General features: G+C 55.8%; 2 protein-coding genes across 12 annotated transcripts; one reads left to right on the top strand and one right to left on the bottom strand.

Annotated features, from left to right (window-relative positions):
* Nucleotide 1: 1 nt before the first annotated feature.
* On the top strand, nt 2-13,338 carry RER1 (retention in endoplasmic reticulum sorting receptor 1). Its single transcript, XM_054444116.2, has 7 exons — nt 2-1,250; nt 3,863-3,950; nt 5,189-5,293; nt 7,471-7,570; nt 8,912-8,990; nt 10,107-10,242; nt 10,930-13,338. The coding sequence occupies exons 1-7, from the start codon at nt 1,174-1,176 to the stop codon at nt 11,017-11,019; spliced, it is 675 nt and encodes a 224-aa protein (XP_054300091.1). The 5' UTR covers nt 2-1,173; the 3' UTR covers nt 11,020-13,338.
* PEX10 (peroxisomal biogenesis factor 10) lies at nt 3,810-20,435 on the bottom strand. Of its 11 annotated transcripts, XR_010125458.1 has the most exons (8): nt 20,221-20,394; nt 18,240-18,320; nt 16,320-16,726; nt 14,586-14,761; nt 14,350-14,485; nt 13,523-13,707; nt 12,932-13,095; nt 12,712-12,784 (listed from the first exon to the last, which is right to left on the bottom strand). XR_010125458.1 is itself a non-coding variant. In XM_054444015.2 (6 exons), the coding sequence occupies exons 1-6, from the start codon at nt 20,330-20,332 to the stop codon at nt 4,053-4,055; spliced, it is 1,050 nt and encodes a 349-aa protein (XP_054299990.1). In that variant the 5' UTR covers nt 20,333-20,414; the 3' UTR covers nt 3,810-4,052. The 11 variants fall into 11 exon arrangements, 6 of the variants coding, with proteins under 6 accessions (XP_054299990.1, XP_054300040.1, XP_054300018.1 ...); XR_010125459.1 differs by having other exon boundaries at nt 12,932-14,178; XR_010125452.1 differs by having other exon boundaries at nt 12,932-13,707.
* Between the last annotated feature and the right edge of the window lie 35 nt (nt 20,436-20,470).

The following is a 20,470-nucleotide window of genomic DNA, read 5'->3' as shown; positions in this document are numbered from 1 at the left end:
CGCTGAGGGCCGGGCGGGGAGGGCCGTCGGGGCCCGGGTGGCCGCGGGGACCGTGTTGCCGACTCGCGGCCCTGAGGGGTACGGGTCGCGCCTCGGGGCCGGTCCCGGGACCGGGTGCTGGGGGGTGCGGCGGAGAGGGGCCTGGAGGTGCCGGCCGAGCCCTGGGGCCTGCGAGGGTCGGGGGAGCGGGAGAGGGGCCGGGTGGGGGCTGCAGCCCTCGAGCCACCCGGGCCGCGTCTCGTCCGCTTCCCCTGCTGGGCATCTGGGGGAAGCGGGTAGTCGCTGCCCCCACAGCGCTGCGAGTTGGGCCGTATTCGAGAGTAATGTGCTCTCTCCCCATTCTGCGTCCAGGTCAGCGCTTATCTGTAGGATTTAGTGTTAAGCTCTGGGGTGAAGGCGTTACTGACGGGCTGAAGGGAAACTAGTTACATCGGTTTTGATCGTATTCTAAATAGGCAATAAAATCATAAATTCTCCAGGCTGACTTAGTGCTGGTCTGTGGCCCCACTGATAAAGTTATCGTTCGTTTCTCTGCCAGGTGTCTTAACAGCACAGAGGGCTGCTTTCAGCCTAAGTACCTTCAGTGGGCTTTCGCTCTTTTCCCTTTATGAAGAGTAGAGACTGGCCGCTAGGCCTGGAAGCACTTAGTTTTTAGTTGAGTTGACATTTTCCAGGAAGATGCAGTTATCCCCGTAAGTGGATAAAGGGTTCTCAGTAATTCAGAGTCTCACACGGCTTCTGCCGTATGCCTGAGGTGTCGGCGACGGCAGTTACAGTGTGTCAGAGCCAGGTGGAGATGTAAGACGGTCAGGCCCAGAGGAGGGGGGAGCCCAGGCTGGAATGTGGCCTTGGGAAGAAGGAAGAGACGGGGTCTGGGAGGGCATTTCAGAGGACTGAACAACACCAGAGGCGTGAAGCTTGGTGCACGGCAGCTGGGGGCTTTCTTAGTCCCGGAGGAATTCGGGATGGGGACGTGAAGAGAAAGGTGGGAGCCAGACTGTCAGTTCTCCCGGACGCCAGGCAGAGGACTTCATCCCAGACTTCAGTGCTCCTGGACTCCAGGCAGAGGACTTTATCCTTTCCACGCGCATAGTGATGGACCACAGATGTGGATGAATGTGACGGGCCTGGAACAAGGCACATAGAGAGTCTTACATTTTCTGGCACGTCCTCATGGTCTCTCCTTGGACTGGTTTTATCTCCCTTTCTGTTTTGTTTGTGACCAGGCATAAAGCAGTCACCTTCAACAGGTAATTGATGGGCTGTCTACTATGTAATGGACTTCCAGGTGGCAGGGTCCAGCCCCGAACCAGACAGGGGACACCTCAAGGAGCTTCATTCTGGCAGGAGAAAATTGAGAAGTAAACCAGAAAAGTATCAGGAAACAGTTGTACACAAAATAAAAACAGGGTGATGTGATGTAAGGGACTGGGGGTCAGTGTGGGCGGTAACGGAGGCCTCTGAAGAGGAGGTGGCCTTCAAATGAGCGGAGAAGAGGACTGCAGTGGGGGCAGCTGCTGCGAGGGCTGGCCCTGATCCGGGAACAGGGCTGGCACTGCCTTGCCCAGCTCCAAGGGTGCTCCATGGGCTGCCCACTGATTCCTCACGAGAGCCTCGTGGAGAAGGCATGAGAGGTACTGTTGTCCCATTTCACAGACTGGAACCTGAGGCATCCTGGAATAGCCTGTCCTGGTCACACTGGCAGAGAGTGGTAGAGCCAGCATCTGAAAGCAGGCCGTTGGAGTCCAAAGTTCACGTTCTTGCTCCTGCTGCCCTGCCTCAGGCTATTCCTGGCAATGCGTTCAGTCAGGGTGCAAGCTGTGTTTGGTATACGTGTGTGTTTGGTGTACGTGTTGTGTGTGTCAGACAAGCAGAATTGGCTGATGGCATTTTGAGTAGGTTTTCTACATGTTCAGTTGGAGAGTGAGAAGTTCTGAGCTTTGCCTAGAGAACACCCTTTGGTGGGAGAGCCGGGTATTTTCTCTCTGACATTAATCTCATCACCTCCAGTCAAGTAAAAGTGCTTTAATGGGAAACAGTCTGAGTAAAATAAGGGGAAACTTACAAGGAGCTATAGGATGAACAATGTGACGGGTGGCTTTCAGGTAGCCCGGCTTTGGCCTAAATAGGGTGGCCATTCCAGGTGGCGCATTTTAGTGTAGCCTCTATTTAAACATGGAGTTCTTTCAGTGGAGAGTAAAGGTGCTCCTCCTCTGTGTCTGGTTTACACGGCTCCGCGAGACCAAAGGGCCCCTCGGTCTCCTTGAGCCAGCCTGGCACTCCACACAGAGGATCCAGGAATGGTGTCACGGAGCCACGGTCTGCACAGACTTGATGATGTGGAGGGAGCTGCCTGGATCACTTCAGCGCATCAGTTGTGATGGGAGAGCCAAGGCACTTGAGGGTGGGATTGCGTCTGGCCACCTGCTGCCTTCCACCTGAAGGGAAGATTTCCCCAGTGCTCACAGTGAGGATGGGACTGGAAAAGCATTGGTTTCAGGAAGGTGCAGGTTCTGGCTCCTGCCCACTGCGAACATGCTGATGGGCCAGGGCAACTCTTTAGTCTTTGTGAGCCTCAGTTTTCTTATCTGTAAATGAGAACGATAAGACTGACCCCAAGGGTTGCTGAGGAAGGATGTCTTTGCTTTCGTGTCTGGTATTTCTTAGAGCCCCATTTCACAGATGAGGGGACTGAGGCCGGCTGTGTGCTCAGAGGGTTTGCTGAAGGCCTCACAGCCGCTTAGCACAGGTGGGACTTTAAGCCAAACTTGAGACCAGAGTCTGTTTCTCCTCACTGCCCTGCCAAGGGAGCAGATCGGGGGTGGTGGGGGAGGTGAACGTCGCCCCTGGCATCTTCTCTAGCTCAGGGGCCAGGAGGCAATCTCATCTTTAAAGTAGGAATGACAACCGGCAGGCCCTGGGTACTCAGCTGCGCTTTCCCGAAGAGCGGCAGGTCCTGACGCCGTCTCATCTCAGGAGTGGGGTGGTGGTGTGCTCAGCTGAGGAGCCAGGTGGCAGTCAACACCGTCTCATCTCAGGAATGGGGTGGCGGCGTGCTCAGCTGAGGAGCCAGGTGGCAGTCAGGCTTGGCTTGGCCTGCCCAGAAGCAGGGCTGTGGCGGGACCTTGGACACGTGGCTTCCACTGTTTGAGACTTGGTGAAATGGGGGTCATGATGCCCTTCACTTGAGCATCCGGGAATTAAGTGGGTAAACAATGTGACCTCTGGCACCTGGGTTCTCAGGTGAATTCCTCATGGCATCACAGCAGTGTGTTGAAATAGGAGCAGATACGTTACCTCTGCTTGCCAGATAAGAAACTGGGACGCAGATGGATGGACTACCTGAGAGTTGTAGATAACATTTTCCTGTTCATGGGGTGGAGGACCTGGCCCTGAGAGGACAGAACCCCTCCTGTTCCTGCCAGACCAGAGACCCAGGACAGGGCGTGGAGCAGACAGGGTGCCTGGGCGGGGGAACCCTGAGGGATCCACAGAGGAAGCGGTCTTTGGAGGGAGGACGTGCAGTGCCACGTGCCATGGACCAGCCAGTGGACCCCATGGCCAGCAAGGCTGCTCCTGGGGCCAGTGGGGTGGACAGTGCTGCCCACGCAGGTGACTGAGGTGCCGGAGTGGGAATGAAAACGCGGCCTGTGCTCCTGGGCCCATGTGTCTCATGCTGCCCTTCCTCTCCACGGAAGCCTGTGTACCTGCTACTTTTTCCCGAACAATTCATGGTAAAAACACGAATGGACAAAATACTGAATGTTGAAGAAACCTACTTGACAGTGTTGGTGAAAATAGGGCCAAGATTTCACACCCATGAATGCTTTTTATTGAAAAGTATTTTGTGTTTTTCTCCCAGTTACAGAATGTCTGAAGGGGACAGTGTGGGAGAGTCCGTCCATGGGAAACCTTCGGTGGTGTACAGATTTTTCACAAGACTTGGACAGGTTGGTGGGTTTTTTAGTAGATGAGTGTAAATATTTGAAAAAGAAACTGGACTCCCAGCATTTTCCGGGAGGATCTGTTTGCTGGTGTTCCTGATGGAGAAGTTACTTCGCCTCAGGCTCAAACTTCCTGAAGACAGCGTTCTCTTTACTGTGAAGGGCCAGCTGTGGAGAGATCGGGCTCTGGGGCCACACGTGGTCTGTCACATACGCGTTTTCTGTTTCTGTTTTCCTTTTACCAACCTTTAAAAATATAAAACCCAGTCTCAGCTCCCAAGCAGGACAGACGCGGCCGTGGCTGCCGTTCTGCTCTTGCTGTCCCTCTCCCAGCCACCCACGTCCCCGGTGCTGGTAGCCCCACCTGCCCCGTGTCAGCTCGGCGGTTCTGCCCCTGAGGGTGAGAGGCTCTTGTGTGGGCTGCGTGTGCATTGCTTGGTGAGTGAGGGGCCTAGAGCTGCCTTTGAACAGTGGAGTCTGAACCTCAGTCTCAGGAAAAGCTTGAGTCACCGGCAGTTCCAGGTGCTGAGGATCCAGCTCAAATAAAAATTCATCACCTTCTTAATTAAATCACATATGAAAAGTGATTGGCGATTAATGAAGTTGGGTGATGGGCATATGTAGGCTTCTATAATCTTTACTTTTGTGAATTTGGAAATTTCTCACAATTTGAAAATTAAATTTCAAAATTAAAAAACCATACATACGTATATTTGTAAAAATAAATACATAAAACTAAGGGCTCCCTCAGTCATGTCCACAGCCGCCTGGATGCACACACATGCGGGTGTAGCTGCTGGGGCTCAGGCTGTGGCCAGTGGGCCTGGGAGCGGGGCAAGGCTGGCTGCTGGCTGCAGCAGATGGGGGAGCTGACTTGAGATGTGACGATGAGGGCTGTGCTGTAGGGTGGGGACTTTGAGATGCACAGTCCTCTCTGGGGTGAGGCTGGGTCTTCCCCATAGTGAGCCCTTCGGGCCAGCACAATGTCACAGTCTTCTAGGAGATTGTTTTGTAATAGTCTTGCTTAAGAGATGAACCTGCTTCAGGAGTTATTGAAAATAAACTTTGGATTAATTGTAGTCACTTCTTTGTGCTGATACATAGATGATCTCTTGCTATTTTAACTCACTCTTTTAGCTTTTTTAAAAATTGAAAGCCAACCCTAGCAGAAGGTACATTTTGTGGCAGGGTCAGTACAGACGTTACAGGACCTGCTTCATGCTTTTGGACTTTTGTCTTTCTAGATTTATCAGTCCTGGCTAGACAAGTCCACACCCTACACGGCTGTGCGATGGGTCGTGACACTGGGCCTGAGCTTTGTCTACATGATTCGAGTTTACCTGCTGCAGGTAGGTGTGGGCTGAAGTGACGAGACTTGGCTCTGTCCACGTTACCTGGACGTGGTGTTCGTGGGGATGTTGTTGATCCAGTTTGTCTTGCAGGAAATGGTCTCTAGTAATCAATTTTCAGCTAAATGCCAAATGTCAGAAAGATCTCAGTGACTGTCTTCAACACACAGGGTTGTTTATGATTCACCCGGCGTCCCCTCGCCAGGCTTCTCAGTATACCCAGGCCGTCCTGAGCCCAGCCTGGCCCTGCCCTGGGCACGTCCAGGCCTGGACAGCGGAGCCGCTGGTGTCCCTGCGACCCTGCTGCACGATGCTCAGGACAAGGTGGTGCTCTGTGGCTGCCTCATTCCTCGGGTGAAGAGTCCATACCTTGGGTGTCATGAATGATTTGGCGTCCAAAGGGGTTTATGTAGCCTTTCCCGAGTTCTCCCTTGTGTGAGGCCAAAGAGCACAGTGCAGGTTGAGACGCTGAGTCAAGTAAGAAAGACAGTGACCAAAGGGGGTCTCGAGGGTTTCCTTCGTGTGTTTTCGGGCACCCCTAGGTCAGCCGATGTCGTCTCAGACTTCACCTGGGTGCTCCTTTACTTGCTGGTAAACACGGGGTTTCTAGGAGCAAACCTGTAAGATGGGAATTCTTTGTCGGTCTTTAGAGGAGGTTACTTATCTTATGTGCAGAGCAGGGCATGTTGAAAGGCTTGTCTGGGCTATTTTCTCCTCTGGGGACTGTGGAAGATACTTTCTTGTTTAAAGCACACACCTTAATTTATTTATTTATTTTTGTTTTTAAATTGGAACTCGGTCCATTCTCTGATGGAAAGAATGACCTAGAAATCTTGAATCAGGGACTTTAGGCAGGAGAAGGGGGCGGGAAGAGTGCAGCACCCACAGGTAGTTTTACTGTGTTCTAAACCAAGCTCGTGCCTCATTTGACGTCCCTTCAGGTGTGGCCCTGCAGCACGAAGATGGATACACAGACATCCAGTTAACCCTCACATCTAGTGTTTAGCCATCTGACTGGAAAAGCTTTTAGGCAGAAAGACTTCTTGTTTGCATGAGAAAGTTAAAGCATTTATATTTTATTTATTGTTTTGAGACGGGGTCTCACTCTGTCGCCCAGGCTGGAGTGCAGTGGTGTGATCTCGGCTCACTGCAACCTCCACCTCCCGGGTTCAAGTGATTCTCTTACCTCAGCTTCCCGAGCAGCTGGGATCACAGGCGTGTGCCACCACACCTGGCTAATTTTTGTATTTTTAGTAGAGACGAGGTTTTACCACGTTGGCCAGGCTGGTCTTGAACTCCTGACCTCAGGTGATCCACCCGCCTTGGCCTCCCAAAGTGCTGGGATTGCAAGCATGAACCACCACACCCGACTGAGAAATTTAAGGCTTTTGAAATTGAGAATGCGGTTCTGGCTTCTAACAGGATATGCTTAATCATTTTAAAAATGAATTAGTTGCAAATAAGTGTGCTGCACTCAGGCATCTTGCCAAAATTCTCCCCACTTTTCATCTCTTGAGGAAGGCTTGGCATAAGCACACTTTTCTGGATTTCCCAGTTGTGGATTTCTTCTGGGCAAAGGTTTAACCCTTCTGGCAGAGTGTTTTTGGCAATGTGAATTGTCTGTTGGAGGAACATCAGCCAGCACGCCTCCAGTCACAGTTCAGAGTCTGTCTTCTGTTTCTGATGAAGCTGCTCCTGGTGGGGGCTCTGGGCCAGCATCGCTCAGAATCTCATCACAGTTGAGAGTCTGTCTTCTGATGAAGCTGCTCTTGGGTGGGGCTCTGGGCCAGCATGGCTCAGGTGCCCGGGCCACCCGAGCCTGTGGTGTAGCTTGAGCATGTGCTTCTTGAGAAAAGCCTCCTTTTCTGCTGTGCTCCTTGTGGGGTGTCTGTGGCTTCAGGGATCACATGTGTCTAACTGGACCCTTGAAGAGCTTTGCTCATTTGGGCCCTTGCTTGTCCACTTTGTCTCTGTTCCCACAGAGTATAATTTGAGATAAATTGTTATCATGGGATTTCACTGTATTTCCTTGTCCTTGCTATAAGTAAGTTTTGTGTGTTAAAACAAAGTTAGATCAGTTAAAACAGAGTTGAGAGTGAACTGGAGTGCAAACGTGAACTGGCTCAGGCTGATGGACGGTCAGAGTGCACCACTGACTCTCTTTCCTTCTCTTTCAGGGTTGGTACATTGTGACCTACGCCTTGGGGATCTACCATCTAAATCTCTTCATAGCTTTTCTTTCTCCCAAAGTGGATCCTTCCTTAATGGAAGACTCAGGTAGTGTAGCGGCTGTGCACTGGGCTATGTGGGCAGGTTGGGCCTTTCTTTTCTGATGGGATTGCCCAGGGTTCTCTGGAAACACCCGAGACTCTTCTCTTGGGGTTGAAATGTACTTGTAACGTTGGGTGATCAGGATACATTTGTAGAATGACTCTTCAAACCCTCCTGACAGCCACGAAGTGGGTGTTCATTCTGTTTTCCCACTTTGCAGATGAGGAAACTGAGGCGTACAGGGTTAGGTAACGTGTTCGAGGTCACATGGCACCACAGACAGTAGGGGTCTGAGGCGGACGGTCCGACTCCGGCACCCGTCCCACCCCAGTCAGTGGTCCCTCTCAGAATCAGCGGAGGCAGCCATGACGAGGTTACCTTTTTCCGTAGCCAGAGGTTCCACAGGCAGCTCACTGTGGTGCACAGAGACCGCCGGACCCTAATGCCAACATCGGGTCGGGTCAGGCTTTGGGCGGCCTCTCTGGTTTCTGAGGAGCTGTGAGCTGAAGTGTTACTGGTGCTTCGTGCTCCACTCTTGGAAGACTCACGCTGCTCCTGGGCCCTCCTGGGCCTGCCTGGACCAGGTATGGGCCCTGAGTTCACGGCTGACTGGCCAGCCCCAGGCGAGGAACAAACAACTGCATTCCAGGACGTCGTGGCCATCGAGGGAAAACCCACACGCAGCTCCCTGCCAGGACCCTCCTCGTTCTGGGGTAACCTGCTCTCAGGGAGTAGGGTATGCTCTCACTGTGTGGCCAGAAGCCTGTGAGTCTTCTGTGTAGGATATGTGATGAAAAGATTGCAGGGAACACAGCCCCTCTCTGTTGTTGCTGTTTGGAGGAGACTAGAAAATAACAAAGAGCCCCTTTCCTGTAGGCCTCAGTTTTCCCATCTGTAAATGGGGAGCGGCACCCGTCCTAGTGGGGGAGGTGGGGTGAGAGTGGGCTTGGCGCAGCTGCTGGTGGGACAGGCCTGGTGCCCGAGTTCCACGGTCAGCGCATCCTCAGCCTCGCCCTGTTCTCTGCCGCTTGCTTTTTATGTTAATTTGCCTTTGTTTTCTTCTGTGCCTTTACGTGGCGCAGCTGACGGGTTCCTGGATGTTTATATGTGGTTGAATTCTTCATGCATTGAAAACATATGGAAGTGTAAAAACATTCTGATAGCACCTTCTGAAAGCAGTGAATTGGATGTGTCAGTTGACCACAGACCCGTTTTCTCTTTGGTTAAACGACATGAATCTCGGTTTAGATTTGTGAGGCCTGCTAGTCCAAAGCCTTGAGGGGAAAAGGTAGAACTGTGATGGGGATGAAAAGAGGTGCCCTCCCTGATGGTTGCTCTGCCTTGCAGATGACGGTCCTTCGCTACCCACCAAACAGAATGAGGAATTCCGTCCCTTCATTCGAAGGCTTCCAGAGTTTAAATTTTGGTGAGCTACTTCTTCACGGTATTTGAGAAGGAGAAGTGTGCTCAAGGGCAGCTGAGACTGAGACTACACTGATTTTTGTTCAAGTCACCTGAAGGATGACTGCTGTGCTGGTTTGGGCACGGGGAATCACAGGGGCTCTCTGTAGAAGGCCACTCACTACCTTGCCGCGTTCTCTTGGTTTCAAGTCAGCACCAGCGCCCTGGAGGCTGGCAGAAAGGCTGAGTCTGGGATGGAGTGCGCACCGGCTCCTGTGGTCATGGCCTGGGGAGGGCAAGCCCTGCAGCCAGTCTCTGTCCTCCCTCCTCCTCCCTCCTTCCTCCTTCCTCCTTCCTCTCTCCCATCCCCAGCCCTGTGGCTCCTTTTGGCTGGCAGAGGGGGACTAGCCTTCTCCTGGAGTTATTTTTGAGAGGGGTTTGAGCCGAGGTGTCCGTGTCTGCACGGGTAGGCAGAGGTGGGTGGCGTAGCCGTCAGAGGGACGGGAGCTCTGTGCATCCGTTTGTCCTGTCCCTCATACCCCACTCTGGGGGCACAGGAGGAACCCAAGTCTGTTGGATCAGTAAACTGAAGGAGCCTGCTGAGCTCGTGGGGCTCCACGCCTTGACTTTGCAGCCCCAGATGGAGTGTGGCGCAGAAAGATCAGGGGCCCTGGAAGCCACCAGAAGCTTGGACTAGGAAGGGAGAGCTGAGCCTCCAGGGCAGTGGCATCTGTTGGCCATGCGCTGGGACGGGAGGGAGCACTGGTGGCCATGCCACAGTGACAAGGTGAAGGCCCTGGATGGTCCACAAGACAGCCTGGGTTTCTCTCCAGATCGCAGGCCCAGGCAGCAGGCATGGGGCCCCCAGCCTCAGTACTGATGCTTTATACTTTGTGTAATTTTAAGAAGAATTGTATCTTTCAAGGGAGTAAGAGAAGGATGTCTCTGTGGTTAGGGCAGTACATGTCTGTGAGCTACATGCAAAGGGTCCTGCTGCTGCTGTGCCCAGGGTAGACCCCTCCTTTCCACAGGGATGCTTCTGTTTGCGGGGACGGTTGGTGCAGCTGCAAGGCTGGAGGCGGCCGGCAGGTGCCCGGTGCTGGCTGCAGATGCGGCGCTAACCTTCTCTCCCCACTTGAAGGCATGCGGCTACCAAGGGCATCCTTGTGGCTATGGTCTGTACTTTCTTCGACGCTTTCAACGTCCCGGTGTTCTGGCCGATTCTGGTGATGTACTTCATCATGCTCTTCTGTATCACGATGAAGAGGCAAATCAAGGTAAAGCAGAGGCGCTGCCGCCATGCCGGCCGCAATCGCTGTCCTGTCACCTGCAGCATTGGGGGAGCTGTGCTGGTCTGTGGCGGGTGGTGGCAGAGTCTGCCTGGTGTGAATGTGGAGCTAAGTGGCACCGTCTTGTGTGTGACGAGGACACTGCTCCGTTCCCCAGCACAGCTGGCTAACTAAATGGAGAGCGCAGCTGTTGGAGCGGGCGGGCTCTTGGAAGCTTTGTGGAAGCTGAGCGGGAGAGCCCCGGCAAGTGCAGCGTCCCAGTGGCTCCTCTTAGGGTGCCCAGCACCCTGCGCCAGCCTGCCCAAGGAGGAGGGCGTTAGGGGGAAGTTAGCCGAGACTGCGGACTGTGCCCTTGACGGTGTGGCCTTCGTGCTGCGGGCCTCACTCTGTGCTCGGGGTGTTGGCTGCAGAGAGCCCTGGGCCACCTCACATGCCCCTTGCCCTTCCTCCCCGGGAGGCTCACGAAGCACTGGGATTGATGGGGTTTCAAACCTAGGCCTCGTGGGCTGTGGAAGGTCTTGCTGTGTTGATGTGGACGCAGGAGCCACTGGGGCCCCAATTCCACTTGTCTGATGTATAGAAAAGATGGGGGACCTTTGGCTGCTCAGATTTGGGGACAGTGTGACTGATTGGAGAGCGGTTGTGCAGTAACTGAGTCTGTGTTTCTCTCCCCAGCACATGATTAAGTACCGGTACATCCCGTTCACACATGGGAAAAGGAGGTACAGAGGCAAGGAGGATGCCGGCAAGGCCTTCGCCAGCTAGAAGCGGGACTGAGGCTGCCTCACATGTTGCAAGAACGGTTTTGAGCCATTGTTAACAATGCCTTTTTTCTTCACATAAAGTAGTTGATTACGAGGGAGTCAAATTTTCTTTTTAAAAAGGAGCTTCAATGATTTGTAACTGAAATATCAGGTTCTTGAAGAAACTGGCGCTTAAACCAAATCGCATGGATTTCTTTTTCAGTGACGTTCAACTGTTCCTCATGGATGGAATTCTAGTCAGCTGCAGGCGGGAAGCCAGGCGGGTGGAGCCCATGGGAGCAAGGGCGAGTGGCCGGTCCCCCCCCGTGCCAGGTGGGCAGGCAGGAGCGAGGCCTGCCAGGGAGAAACGGGCCGCTCCCCGCCAGCCACCTTCCCCACCAGCCGCAGGTGGTGCCAGCCACTCCACAGAGCCCGAGGGATGATCTAGCCTGATTCCTGCGTGTCTGAAAGAACTTAACATTTTAAAGGTGATTGTCAAGTAACTGTGTGGGGTTCTAATGCCAGTTTCCTAATTGCATCTCACTGGAGATGTTTAAAGTTGGCTTCTATCCTAATGACTCGAAACTTTGTTCTTAACTACCATGATTGCTTTTGAGGGCCCGGAATTATAAATATATATTATATTTTAATTGTTTGAGATTATTTTGACACATTTCTTTGATATGTAAAGATGTTTTGTTTTTAATTTAAATCTGTCCTCATGCAGCCCTCCATGAGGGGCAGCGAAGCTGGCAGGGAGCAGACTGGCTTTGTGGGTTCAGCACTCGGCCCCCCACTGCGGGAGAGGCGGAACCCACTTGCACGTCAGCGTTTTTGATGCGAGCAAAGAAATACTCTCAACATTTTACCAAGTGATTTTACCTCCACTTTTACTAAAGTCTATCTAAAACATGGCAGTTGCTGGACACAGGAAAGCCCAACTTTTGTCTGGCCTTTTCAAAAGGTGAACCCATTTTGCACAGCAGAACATCACAGCTGTGGTCCCAGATGAGACACTGAGATGCTAGTGAAGGCCTCTTCTCCTGGGCCCCGGGCTGCGCAGGCTCCTCACTCTGGGCGGTGTTTCCTGTCTTAGAATTGACATGGTGAATGCTTAGTGTCTGGATTTTCTTGTGCCAGTGTTTGCATATCTGACATCGAGCTCCTCTCTTAAGAGGCCACATTCAAGCTTGTGTGTCCCTGACCCAAAATAGCAAGTGCTGCTCCCAGGTGGTACTTCTGGTACCGTGTTGAGACACTTGGGATTCTCAGACTCCAGACAGTAGTGTTTGTCATTTTTCATACTGTTTTCTTCATAAGCGCTCAGGCCTAAGATGTGACAGGAAGTCGCATGCACTTGGCCAGAGCACAGTGAATCAAAGGACTGGGTGCTGATGGATGGAGCCACGGCAGATCTGCCCACCCGGCTGCAGCCCCCAGTGCCTTTCCTGGTGATCCTCCCAGTCTAGAGGGTCACGGCCCCCCGCCCTCCCCCATCTCTGGCAAGCTGACCTTGACTAACCCGGGAATACGGGGGCATCCTCATTCCTAAGTCAAACAGCAAGACATGGTTTGCGCGGGTCTTTGCTGGAAGCCAGTGCTGCTGGCCAGGCATTTTATGTCAGCAGGGAAATGTCGTGTACACCCTCGAGGCATTTCAACACTGCGCTTTAGGAAATCTCAAGTTCCATCTCATGTTATTAACGTACCCACGTTTTGGTGGAGTTAGTTTATTAAAGATGCCTACGGCGAAGTCTCTGGCACAGGTTACATGCAGTTTTGAAAACCTGGAAACGTCAAATGGAGGCAGGAAATAGGCTGGGGCCGAGCTGAGGGGCTGAACACAGCAGTTACCGTGGGTCGGCAGGTCACCTGCCCAGCAGGCCCCCAGGAGACGGCTCGGGCGCCCCTGGCAGCCCCCTGACCCCCAGTACCTGGCTCTTGAGTGCGTTTGGGTCAGGAGGAGATCTCTCTGTGTGTCTCAGGCTGAGATGCAGATTTCTATTTTCTAAAACTGGAAGCAACGTTGACGTGTATTGAAGGTGTGTGCCAAATGCTTCCAACAGAGGTGCTGGCCTTGGTTGGTTTCTCTCTGCCCCTGTGTGGTCATCAAGTCCTGGTGGATGTGCTCTGCCCAGCTACCCTCGGGGAGAGCACCACTGCCTCCGATGGGGGCCGTGGGGCTGCTGTTCCGACCACACTGGCTGAAGCAAACCGCCAGCCTCCCGTAGCCCATCCCAACTCAACACGCACTCATTCAGTCCATTGCCTTAACACAAGCCTGATGGAACCATTTTCTCACAATATAAATGAATAAAGTGTCTTCTGGCCTACTTCTGAATTACTTCTCAACTGTATGGTTTGGGGAAGGGAGGGAAACCTAAAAATCCTGTCCAAATAAGTGAAATTCCTGAAGAAGCGGCTGAGTCCTACCACGTTGGGGTTAGGGAAATATTCTGGGTTCAGGCGCCCCTCCCAGGGACAGCTTTCTGTTCTCTCCCGGGGTGGCTGGGTTAGTATCTTACATGACAAAAAACTGAGTGTTCTAACTTCTGTGCAAGCAAGGTTAATCCTGAGACTAAATCTTGGCATTGAGACTCCTGTAGAAGTCATCTGTGTCCAGGCCCACCCGGGCGCCGGCTCAGCGGTAGTGCCGAAGGTAGATGAGCTTTTGGGGAGGGAATTTCTCCCGGCAGAGGGGACACTCCGCCTGCAGAGAGGAGAAGGGGGTCACAGCAGCTGGGGCCACTGGGCCGTGCCCATCCCCATCGGCATTTCTTTTCCTGTCCACGTTCTCTGCCCATGACACAACATAAACGTTATTTCCTTCAACTAATGACCAAGAAAGCCAGCCTTTTTTCAGAAGGCCGAGTCCCAGTGGGGGCTGGGGCGGGGCTGGGGGCGTGGGGCTTGGGGTGTGGGGCTCGGCCGGGAGGTTCCCTCCTACTCCTGCAGCTGACACAGCCCAGGAAGCCCAGCTCCTGGGAAAGCGTGCTGCTCTCACCCTGCCGGCATCTTCGGTGGGTGTGAGTCAGTGCTAGGGTTTCCAAGTGTGGTGAGGACCCCAGGAGGAGGGGCGTGCTGGGGTGCGTGGTGCAGGCTTGGGGCCTTTCAGGGCTGGTCGCTACCCCAACCTGCGTTCAGCAAAGCCTCAATACACGTGAATTTGGAACTTTAACCCCTGCAACGAACCCACATCTGACCTACCTGGGAGCCTTTAAAAAGACGCCCACCTCTGTACCCTCAAACTGGAGGGTGCTCAGAGCCAGACTCCCCACTTCTGCTGCAGCCAGGTGCATCTTGCTGGCGCAGCCGCTGACCACCCCAGGACCCTGGTAGGCTCCCAGCTCACCTTGCTGCTGCACCACGCGGTGATGCACTCCCAGCAGAACAGGTGGCCGCAGGGCGTGGCTGTTGGATGCCTGCGCTCCTCCAGGCACAGGGTGCACAGGGGGTTTCTGGAAACGGCCCTCTCCTCCAAGGAGGCCCTGGGGAAGGTGGGGCAGAGCGTCAAGGTGGGTGCACCTTACAGGTCCTTGTGAAGTGCCCAGGACACCCCCAGCCCCCATGTGTGGCCCCCGCACGCACCTGCGGTGAGACAAGCCGCGGTGCAGCCTCCACTCCTTCTTGGCTCGCTGCCGCTGCCTGAAACCGTACAGCTGCAGCCCCACGGACAGCACCAGGTGCAGCAGCGAGACCACCCCCAGCAGCCTGTAGCTAACACGGGCCCTCAGGTCCTCTCCGGGCAGGCTGCGGACACGGAGCTGGAAGGCAGATGGTGCCACACTCATCAGGACCCTGAGGGGATCTGGCCTCAGGGCCTGCTGGGAGGGTCACACGTTCAGTTGGCACAGAGCACGTTAGAACCAGGCCTCTCACTGGCACGGGGAGTGCCCGGCAGAAACAATCAAGCCGGGGGCAGGTTCAGGGAGTCTGAGGTGCCTGCTTCGTAGCCTAGCGTGACGGAGAGGCCTGAGCTCCAGACCAGCCTTGGCATCACCAGTGCAGAGAGTCTTAGCTATGAGGCTGGCAGAGCAGGTGAGGACGTGGGGATGTCCAGGGACCACCTCTCAGAAAAGGAGGCAGGGAGCAGAAATGCGGGGCTGCAGACGCTGCCCCCCAGCTACCCTGCTACAGGGACCGAAGCCCCAGTGTAGCAAGGCACATGGCCCCAGGGACACTGCTCCCACCCTCCTGCTGCTGGAGACGCAGGTAGCTTCTGGCTGTGCCACTGAAGGACAGCTGGCTGCCCTCGGCTTCCCGTGTCCCTTTCCACTGGCTGGGAAATGGAGACAGCCAGATGGCCTCGGCCCAGAGCCGGAAACCACATATAGAGGTGGCAGGTCACACCGCCAGCGTGGGCCCTGGGTGTCCAGCCACTTCCTGGCTGTCCTAGGAGAGCGGGAGCCTCCCATCTGGTTTGAGCCCCATTTCCATGCCCCTGTCACAGCAGCTCAGCAAATCCCTCACCAACATGGATGGGGCAAGAAACCACATCAAATACGCGTGAGTGAGGCTGGGTACGCTGAGGACGAAGACCTGACCACCGGCTCTGCGACAAGGAGGTCACGGTGGCCTCCTGTTTAGGGTGTGTGTGGAGATGGGGTCGCCTGGCAAGCAGAGGCTGAGGGGCCCAGTGCAGCTCTAGGGACAAAAGGAAGGGGGTTCCTCAGAGGGCTGTTCTGGAAGGAGTTCATGCAGCAGTGGCTCTAGTGGGCCAGGGACTAACGCTGTGGCAGGTGGACATGGTGGTGGGACCACGGGGGAGGCTTTGTTGCTGAATCTGGAAGCAGGGGTGTCAGCTGGGGGTCAGGATGGGCAGAAGTGCCGATGGCTGTGGAGGGGAGAAGGTGGGAATGGCCGTCTGATGGGGCAGACTGCTGGGCCAGGCAGGGGCGAGGGGTGAGGGGCTGGGGCTGGGGCTGCAGTCCATGCTCCCACACTGGGAGAAGCTGCTTGTTCCCCACAGCAGTGACATGGGCAGTCACGGGCCCAGGTTCAGGGATCTGTGGTGAGGCGTGACCCGGGGCCCCCCTGTCAGTAAAGAGCTGAGCGCAGGGCCTGGTGTCCACGAGGAGCTGCAGCAGGAGTTCATTCTACACTTAGGGTCTGGACTTCCTTGGATCTTTCAGCTAAGTGTAATTAAACAAAATCTGCTTTTTTTTCCAAGCAGAGGATTTGGGTTCCTGCCTTGACACAGATGCTGGATGTAGAGCCCTGTTGGCTGAGAGTCCTGGAGGGCCAGCTCTGTGCATGCACCCAAGTCCAGTGGGGGTGACAAGGGCTGCCTAAGCGGCTGTGCCCTCAGCACCTGCTACTTACGTACGTGATCCCCGTAAGCCTCTTGGCCAGGTGATAGAAGACACCGTGGATGTAAAACCAGGCAACATGTAGCCGCTGGAGGCAGGCGAGGCCCTGTCTGAGGACGAAGACCGCCCGTAGCAGCGCCCTCCTCTGCTGCTCAGTCAGCGTGGCCGTGTGGTGACGCATCCAGCGCCGCGCCCCTGAGCAGCCACGCCCACCTGGCACCAGACTCCCCTGCGAGGGTCGCCCACTGTCGGAGTCAGCCTGCAGCTCCTGCTCCAGGGGGAGCAGGGCCTTGTCCAGCAGGTAGGGCAGGACGGCCTGCAGTGTCACCAGCACGCCACGGCGCAGCGAGGAGGGCACATGTGTCTGAGATGGGTCCACCTGGATGATGCTGACGTACTCCTCCCCCAGGGTCTGGTAGCCTGCAAGGAAGAGGATGGGTATGTGGACCCTGAGACTGCTGCCGTGGGGACAGGCTCCCGGCGCCCCTGCCAGCCAACCCTCTGCTAGCTCCTGTCAACAGCCCCATCTTGTCACCCTTGAGCCCACTGCCACCCCACGCTGGCTGAGGCCAACATGACCTTCTGTCGCTAAAGCCCACTGTGACCTCAGGCAGCACATGACAGGCCCGGTCAATGACTGCCCTCGGCTCCCAGGGCCTTGGCTGGCCAGTGTCCCTCCCTCTCCTGGCTTCTCCCCAAGAGTCTCAGCTCCTTCCCCTTTCTCCCTAGCTGTCCCCACCACCTCCCCCAGCCCAAGCACTCGGATCCAGTCCCATGGCTCTCCACCAACCACACAGCTGGCACCACCCGATTTATGCCCAGCCTGGACCTGACTCGTGAGTGCCAGCCATGCAGGTCTGCCACCTACCTGACATCGCCATGTATCCTCAGATGAGCACCCCAATTCCACCCCTGCCAAGACAGCTTCCAGCGCCCCCACCTGGAAAAGCCTGCTCCCCGTTCCCATCTCTGTGGATGGCAAGGCCAGGCCTCCGGTTCCTGAGGTCAAGCCCAAGGGGCACCCTGCATGCACCTTCCCTGCGTGTTCCATCCCCTCGCTGCCGCCCCTGCTCTGTACCACCACCATCCCGTGGGGGGCTGTCACAGCCTCTGTAGTCTCCCTGAGCCCAACTTTGTCCCCTGAGGTCTGGTCTTAGCTAGTGGTCGACCTCTCCCCTGCCCACGTCCCTGCAATGCCCCAAGCCTCGCACAGGGAAAGCTATGGGCTTACAAAACTCACGAGCCCCCCGGGGTCATCCTCCCAAACCGCCAAGGACGTGTTCTTCTCAGGGCCTTTCCCGGCTGCTTGCTCTGCCGGTCTGGAAAATGCTCTTCCCCAAGACGTGGACTTTATCTCTGAGAGCCCCTCACTTCCCAAGATGCTCTGTGATGCAGCCACATCTGTGTCCCACCCACCGAGCACACTCTCCATGGCGGCAGGATGCCCGGGGTGAGCCCCTCATAGGGAACCAGGCTGGCGCTCGGTGGTCCTTGCTACATGCTGAGCTGGGGTTGGGAGCCTGAGAGCCTCTGTCAACAACTCCCTCTACAGGGTGGCGACCAGCCTGGGCCACAGACCCGCCACTGCTCCAGCAGGGCACTGTCACACAGGCACTGCACCCTATGACATGGCTCAGCACTGTGACTCACTGGTGCCACCAGGGCTGGCCACTGAGAAATGGGTCTCAATGACACCCGGGGTAAAGTCTTAGACAAAGGTCCCCAGGGACACACAAAGGCTGGAAAAGTCAGCTCCCTGCTGGGAGCAGATGCCTCGCCTCCCTTGGAGCAGCACCTCCTGCACTTCCCTGAGGCAACCTCACCCGGGCCAGCTCCAGGAGCTTCTCACACTGCCTGGCAGCCCCCTGGTCACCGTCCCCGGACTTGGTGTGTGTGGCTGCCCTCAGTTCTGAGGTCCCGTGGGAGCTTCTACCTGCAAGTGTGGTGAGGCCAAAGTAGGCCACATCTGAGAGCAGCTCAACCTCCTTCCTCCACTCCAGCCACTTTCTCGCACCTGAGAGGAGAAACAGTATTAGTCCGGGGGAGCTGGTGGGCATCCCGAGGATGAGGGACCACAGTCCTCCCCCAGGTGTCTAGGCCCAGATTCAGTCCCACCCCTTCCATGAAGCCAACACTCACTCCCCGGCCTCCCTCTCTGCTTCTGTCTCCGGAGGCACCACCTTGACTTGCCTTAGCGTGAGCTGCAGACAGTCTGCTAAGAACCTCCCACCTGTGCTCATCTCTTGCTCCGGGATTCCCCTGAGCAACTGTTCTAGGGCCTACGAGGGCCACATGGAAAGATGGTCTGGGGTAGTAAAAGTACAGGCCAGAGGCCAACTGTCTAGCATCAAATAGCAGCTCTCTAACTTGCTGGCTGTGAGGTCTTTCTGGAATCTCAATTTGCTCATCTATCAGAAGAGTAATAAGTCCTACTTGTAGGGATGTTTGAAGATTCAATATCTGTAAAACACCGGGCACAGTGTCTGGCACAGGGGCAAGTGCCAAGTGTATTGTAAAACAAATAAGTACACACACAAAAAATTCTCATCATGTCACTCTCCTGTTCAGAATCCACCAATGGCTGCCCACCTGACACCCATGGGCCTCCCGGCACAGAGCCTGGCTGTCCTCTGATATTTAGCCATGCTCTTCCTGTCCCATGGCACTGTTCCTGCGGCCACGACACCCCCACCACTGGGCTCTAGTGCCACTGCTCCACGAAACGTTCTGCTGGGAGTTGATGCGTTTAACAACTGCCTGCCCCACCCCCAAAGACTTGATGGCGTTGCTTTTTTTTTGAGATGGAGTCTCACTCTGTTGCCCAGACTGGATGGAGTGCAGTGGCGCGATCTTGGCTTACTGCAACCTCCGCCTCCCGGGTTCAAGTGATTCTGTCCCAGCCTCCCAAGTAGCTGGGATTACACGCACACGCCACCACGCCCAGCTAATTTTTGTATTTTTAGTGGAGATGGGGTTTCACCATGTTGCGTAGACTGGTCCCGAACTCCTGACCTCAAGTGATCCGCCTGCCTCGGCCTCCCAAAGTGCTGGGATTACAGGCGTGAGCCACCACACCCGGCATCTTTTTTTTTTTCGTTTTTTAATCGGTGATGGGGTCTGGCCCCGTCGCCCAGGCTCACTGCAGCCTCATCCCTCCGGCTCAGGTGATTCTCTTGCCTCAGCCCCTGAAGAGCTGGGATTACAGATGCCGCCACCACATCCGGCTAATTTTCAGATTTTTTGTAGAGACGGGGTCTTGCCATGTTGCCCAGGCTGGTCTCAAACTCCTGGGCTCAAGCGATCCTCCCGCCTCCGCCTCCCAAACTGCTGGGATGACAGGTGCTGCTTCATTGAGTACACTGGCTTCTGTACTCAGCTCACGGCCAGGTGAGGCAGGCAGGGCCTGGCTGAGCCTATCCTGGGGTCAGCAGGGCGAGGGGCCTGGGCTGCTGCTCAGGCCTAGGAAAGGCCGGGGTCAGTGTGAACGGGACCGAGGTATGAGGCGTTCGCGCCGCGGGCGCTCTGACCCCTCCGCTCACAGGGGAGGGTCGGAGGGAGGCTTGAAGCACTTGCCAGGGCCTCACACCTGGAGGGGACAGAGTCTTCGCCAGCCGCTGGCCACAGCTGGACCTGCCCTGAGCTGGGGACGGGAAGGGCTTGGGCGGGAACTGGAGGCCCACGCAGGTCCCCCGCGGTGTCTGCGGCCTGTGCCTCTGGGGCCACCTGGCCAGGGAGGGGAGGAGGTGCCCCGCACATCCCTGAATGACCGCAGGGCAGGCGAAGGAGACTGCCGGGTCCCAGGTTATGGGACGAGCCCAGGCGACCGTGACCACACACGGCAGACACCCCGCCTCCATGAGGGGCAACACCCCCTGGGCCGCTCGCGAGGACGTCCGGCCGCGCCCGGCCCTCACCCGCCAGGCTGTGCAGGGCGCTGCCCGCCGCGCTCCGCAGCCCACCGCGGTAGTACTCGTCCTTCTGCGCCGCGCGGATCACCTCCGGGGGGCTGGCGGCGGCCGGAGCCATGGCCGCGGGTTCGGGTGGTCCGGAGATGCCACGCTGGCCACGCCCACGCCCACAAGGGCGAGAACTGATGACGGCGCGACGTGGCTCTGCGTGCGGCGCAGGCTTTTGCGTCAAGGTGCTGGGGCGGGGCCGGACTGG

The sequence above is a fragment of the Pongo pygmaeus genome, chromosome 1 (assembly GCF_028885625.2).
Source record: "Pongo pygmaeus isolate AG05252 chromosome 1, NHGRI_mPonPyg2-v2.0_pri, whole genome shotgun sequence".
Classification (NCBI taxonomy): domain Eukaryota; kingdom Metazoa; phylum Chordata; class Mammalia; order Primates; family Hominidae; genus Pongo; species Pongo pygmaeus.
The sequence above is the reverse complement of the archived record's forward strand: the minus strand, read 5'-3'. Positions and strand labels throughout refer to the sequence as shown.

What these genes read in the sequence shown, in the direction of transcription:
- RER1 (XM_054444116.2), top strand. Translation starts at nt 1,174, where the DNA reads ATGGTCTCTCCTTGGACTGGTTTTATCTCCCTTTCTGTTTTGTTTGTG. An exon ending in TTCCTTAATGGAAGACTCAG is followed by an intron (nt 7,571 to 8,911) that starts GTAGTGTAGCGG and finishes TCTGCCTTGCAG; the next exon opens with ATGACGGTCCTTCGCTACCC. An exon ending in CGATGAAGAGGCAAATCAAG is followed by an intron (nt 10,243 to 10,929) that starts GTAAAGCAGAGG and finishes TTCTCTCCCCAG; the next exon opens with CACATGATTAAGTACCGGTA.
- PEX10 (XM_054444015.2), bottom strand. Translation starts at nt 20,332, where the DNA reads ATGGCTCCGGCCGCCGCCAGCCCCCCGGAGGTGATCCGCGCGGCGCAG. An exon ending in CGCCCTGCACAGCCTGGCGG is followed by an intron (nt 18,321 to 20,220) that starts GTGAGGGCCGGG and finishes TTCTCCTCTCAG; the next exon opens with GTGCGAGAAAGTGGCTGGAG. An exon ending in GGCTTACGGGGATCACGTAC is followed by an intron (nt 14,762 to 16,319) that starts GTAAGTAGCAGG and finishes TCTGCCTTCCAG; the next exon opens with CTCCGTGTCCGCAGCCTGCC.